Source organism: Alligator sinensis, unplaced genomic scaffold (assembly GCF_000455745.1).
Source record: "Alligator sinensis unplaced genomic scaffold, ASM45574v1 scaffold309_1, whole genome shotgun sequence".
NCBI classification, from domain to species: Eukaryota; Metazoa; Chordata; order Crocodylia; family Alligatoridae; genus Alligator; species Alligator sinensis.
Genome location: NW_005842080.1, coordinates 1994779 through 1999993, shown reverse-complemented (window position 1 = coordinate 1999993; position 5215 = coordinate 1994779). Strand labels below are relative to the sequence as shown.

At 48.3% G+C, this 5215-nt stretch overlaps 1 protein-coding gene across 1 annotated transcript in view; it reads right to left on the bottom strand.

Annotated features, from left to right (window-relative positions):
* Positions 1 to 3261: 3261 nt before the first annotated feature.
* MTPAP (mitochondrial poly(A) polymerase) overlaps positions 3262 to 5215 on the bottom strand; it is a 31641-nt gene continuing 29687 nt past the window's right edge. The window contains exon 8 of the mRNA XM_025204425.1: positions 3262 to 4268. Coding sequence (XP_025060210.1) covers positions 3921 to 4268 — 348 coding nt within the window. The 3' untranslated portion in view covers positions 3262 to 3920. The remainder of the gene's footprint in view (positions 4269 to 5215) is intronic.

Genomic DNA, 5215 nt, shown 5'->3' with positions numbered 1-5215 from the left:
GATGGCCAGAAGGGTCACTCCAGGAGACAGCAGGGCAGAGTGGAGCCAGCACAATATGGGGTGAGCAAGAGACCCTGTGTGTGTGTGTGTGTGTGTGTGTGTGTGTGTGTGTGTGTGAGAGACTTGGCAGAGGACTAGGTTTGGTTCAGCTTGCGACTGGGAGTACAACACCCTGGATGTCATCTGTGAGACATGGGCCACAGTGTAGGGGAGGTATGGAGCCATGGATAGCACCCCCTGGCATCAGGGCATAGAATGGGCAGCTTCCCACATTCACCACCAGTTTATTGTAATAGCAAAGTCATGGCAGGAAAGACTGGGCAGACTACCCTACGTAGACAGGTGGGCGGGCTGACTTGAGACTCAGCCCCAAGCTCGTCCGCTGTCACAATGGAAATGTAGCATGGAGTGTCCCACATTAGAACCAGGAGACAATGCTATTATCCAAGAAAGTACATAAGTGATGGTGAAACTGAGGACTGATCTAACTCAACTTCCTGTTACTGCTGGACTTTTTTTTTTTTTTTTTTTTTTTAAAGAAAGTAGAAGCTTCAAGTTCAGACCACCTGCCAGGCCAATGCTATAGCAAATATCAAGCACTTTCATGAAAAGAACAAGGAAAGCATTCATTATTTTTAACTGTCTAACAAAGAAATAAGCATTGTGCCCTTTGGAAGAGATCATGTTATCTCCCTGCTGGTCATGTACATACTCTCTTAATAGCTTGCCCCTCTTCTTGTATTCCTAGTCCTTTTCTCACAAGTGGCTTTGGCCCTAGGAGCATCAAAAAGGCTCCTCCTCCTGCTCACAAACCCAGTTCTGCAGAAGGTTTTTTTTCCTTCCTATCTAGTTGCTGCCCCTTTTGAAGACACAAAGTCAGCCCGACTACTTTCACTTGCATTTTACAGGTTTTATGAGACACCAGAAGCAAGGAGCAGTGGCCATAACCACAGAAGCACATCAACTCCAGATGTTTAAACCAACTGCTCCAGCCACATAGTTCAGACTCTATCATTAATGCCAGTGGAGAGAAATAAGCTTTTACCCTATTCTAACAGGTCATTAGCCAGGACAGTCATTGGAGACAAAGGCAGACAAGGTCTTAAATGTAAAAGTGTTGTGATGTAACATTTTGTAAAGATAGTTCCCCTACCCTACCCAAGACTGAAAACCCTTTTAGCTGTCAGGCTAAATTTTGAAGTAGTTCACATACCTAGTTACAGGGAATCACATTTGCATATTGACATTTTAACCAAAGCCACAACTCCCCAGTCTCAAATCCTCAGTCAAAACCTGCATTTAGCGCTTCAGATACCTAGAACCATTTGCTAATAACCTGTTATTTACATTCTGCAACTGAGGCCCTACATACTGCCTTAAGTCTGCTGCATGCTTCTACCTTCTTTAAAAATCACATACTTTCTACATATTCTATGTATCAAATAAACTGAACTTTCACCATTTCTGTTCTTTCTAACAAGAAGTTAATCATCAAAATCTTACTGGATGAACAGATAAGCAGAAGAGAATCTTGCTGGAGAAGCAAGACTAACATATTCCTTCCCCCCCAACCTTTTTTTTTTTTAATGATTGAGGAATTTAGAGCTTTGAGTTGAAGACTGAATTGCAAATGTCAATGTTAAATCGTCCTTAAAGGTGTTTACATAGGACATATCTTCCTGTACCAAAAAGAATAAAAGAGGGAAAAAGCAAAAACACATATTCAAATGGTTTTTGAAGGCACCAGAAATCCATACTCATGTATTACTACCAGGCAACCTGGTTTTCCCTGATAAAAAAATACCAAATTCCCTGGTAAAAAAATAACAAATTCTTTGCTAAAAAACCCAAAATCCATTATTAAAATGAAAGCTTGCCCCCCCAATCCCAGCCCTGTCCCTCACTCCCCCCCACAGCCTTGCTGGTGTTCCTTGCCCCCCACCCACAGCCCCTGCTCCCCCAGCCCTGCTGGAGAGGGCCCCCAGCTGCCAGGACTACAACCCAGGTCCACAGTCCCCTGCCCCCACCCCCCCCTGCTGTGGGCTCAGGTGAAGCGACTCCCCACTGCTGCGCATGCTCCCAGGGGGGAACTGCGCCCCCAAGATCTGTATGCAGAGCAGGCACAGGCTGCAGGCTCCTGCTGTGCTTCTACACCCCACGCGTCCTGTGCCTGCTGCTTTGAAGGGCACAGCCCCACACCACTGCCCTTACTGCAGCTCCACATGCAAGAGGCACGTTGCCAGGGCAGTCGGGGGAGAGAAGCAGGGCCACAGCCTGAGCCTGCACCTGCCCCAGGTACAGATTTGCGGGGCACGGGTCCCCCCCAACCCTCCAGGAATGAATATAGCAGCAGGGAGCCAGCCCTCCCCCTCCCCCAGACAAGCCACCTGTGGCCCTGTCCTGCTCCCCACTGAGCCCCTGCAGCTGCAGATTATGGTCCCACGCCCCAAGTTCCACGTGGCTGGGCATCCTCAGCTCTGCCCAGCTTCCTCTCCCCTGCACATATCTACTGGAGCTGTTCTGCAGGCTGTCCATGCAGGTGGCAACCCATGTCTCTGCCTTCCCCCCATTTTCTCCCAGCTCTCTGCAGGCACTTCTCTCTGCCAGAAGCACTTCCGGTCCACTTCCGGGTCTGACAGGGAGCATACTGGGGGACCCCTCCAAGCCCTACCCCGGCTCGGTGACTGGTGCCTCCTGGGCCTGTGGAGGGCACCCAGGGTCCCCCCATGGCCAATCGCTAATCCGGTGGGTGCAGGGGGCCCCCAGCATGCTCCCTGGCGGACCCAGAAGGGGACCAAAAGTACTTGCCATTCACTTCTGGGTTTGCCACCAAGCATGCTGAGGGCCCCCCCCACCCCATGCTCCTGTGGGATGCTCTGTCCACCCCCCCATTTCAGCATTCATGAGCCATGCCTGGTACCTTGAGGTATGTAGAAAAAAACATTTAAAGCTGCGTTTAATGGCCGAATCGCCGATTCCCCAAATCAGCATCGAATCTTCAGATTCGGATTCAGCCAAATCGAATTGGGGACAGTGATCCAGATTAACGAATCAAACCACTGTCACCAATTTGGGCCAAATCCGAATCGAATACGGCCCATTTCACACACCCCTAATTTCTACTCATGCTGCTTTCAGCAGGCACACTTCTGGGACAGGGAAAATATACTTTTCAGCAGTAAAAGCTACCATACCCATTCAGGCTAACATCCCAAAAAAGAAAACCAAGACAGACATAAGCCATTGTAACACAAAGAATCATTTTAAAGTCTGAAACTAAATAATAAATGCACATGTCAAATCATGGCTGTAGGATGCTCAGCAAGCTGTAGTTATTTCTGGAGTGTAAAGGCAACAAGTTGTATTGCCAAAATTACTTTCCATGTCTAGTGTATATTACTACAGCAAACCCATGTCAATTTAGCATGAAACAGTTACAAAATATCTCAAGATAAACGAAACTGTTAATCATACTAGCAAGTTCCATTCTCTTTATTGCATCTTCCACCATTTACACATATGGAAAATAATTACAAAAAAGGGTACAAGCACTGGATTTAAAAGGGTTTCCTTTGCAGCAGTGTGGTGTGTGTATATTAAATATTGTATCATTTTTATTGAAACCATGGTTGCATTGGAAGTAGACTGCTTTCAGTATTTCTTGCATTTTGCAGTTTGTATATTAGCTGACAGGATTCCCAAAGGTCTTATCCTAGACCCAACTCCATCTTGGTTTTTCAACTGTATCCAAGCCTGGATGATGAAGAGTGCCACAGTTGATTCCCAGAAGAAAGAGATGGGCCTGACCAAGACAGTGGAAGGCAGAGGTTGTTCTTTTCAATTCCCCTCATGTAGATATAAAGTTCAAGTAATGTTCTGCTGGTCACTTACTAGAACCAGTTCTCAAAACAGAGCAGCAGCTACTTCAATGACCAGCTACTGAAGGCCCTTTCTCCTTTTTTATTTGCACTATTAGCCCTCAAACTGTTCAACAAAACTTTGATTCTTGCACTTGCTAGCGTCCTCGTACCCATCTTCTTCTTGCTAATTTTTATAAGAGGTACTAGTAGGGCTGCCAGTCCCCAAGGCTGCTTACTATCTCGACCATGGTCTTGATCTACTTGCTGTAAAAGCCAGGCACACTCTCTGGCCAGTGCTACAAATCGGTCCAGCTGGTTCTGATTAACATTAGCACTGATATTGAGAGCCCGTTCAAAGGGATTCTGAATGTAGAGAGGAGAAGGCTCAGGCTTATTGTGCTCCTTTCCCTGAAGGTATTTGAGACAAAAAAAGGCAAATATTTCACATGTATATTATACACATAGCAAACATAAAAGTTCAGCTAAGTTACTGGAGCAGCATTAAATATTAACAGGCAATTGCAAAAGTGCTTTGACACGGTAGGTATTTTCCATAAAAAGCAAAGAAGATATTAATCAAGTTAGTATTCCATGTTACTCTGCCCACGTCATTCTTGCTTCTGCATCAGAAGTAGGCAAACATGGCCAAAGGGCTGGATCCGGCCTGCCAACTGATTGGATATGGCCCGCAGCTGCCCCCACGATCCTCCACATGGGGCCAAGCCCTGACCACACCATGCTCTCACCCATGACCACTGATGTCACTGGCTAGAGCACACAGCTTCCTGGCAGGGATGCTGTTGCAGCCACCCAGGTACTGCTTGGTTCCCCCCACATCTCCAGCAGCTCTTTCTTTTGCCCCCGCTGCACTGCTCTGGAAAGCCAGGGAGGTGTGCTGGGCACCACACACCCAGCCAGGTAGGGGGGAACTGCAGCAAGGCAGCTTTGGCCCCAATGCACGGGACTCCGGCTCCAAGCCTCCTTCCACTCACTTGGCTGCCTGCAGGTGGCCACTTGTGCTGGGTGGGAGTGGGTGGAAAGCAGCTGGAACTGGAGCCTTGCAAGTTGGAGTTGGAGCTGGGGCAGAAGCCTCCCAGCTGCAGCTTTCCTCTTGCCTGGCTGGGTGTGTGGTGCCTGACATGCTATGGCTTCCTCGCATTACCAGCTACTTGGAGTGGCACACCAGGAGGAAGAGGAGAAGAAGAGGGAGCTGAGCAGTACTCAGGCAGCTGTGGCAGCAGCCATTCTGGGAAGGTGTGCGCGCTGGCTGGGGCTGAGGCAGTGCTGTCTGTGATGGGCGTGGGAGGGAGTGGGTGGGGCTCAGCCCCATGCACAGCGTCATGGGGGCAGCGGCA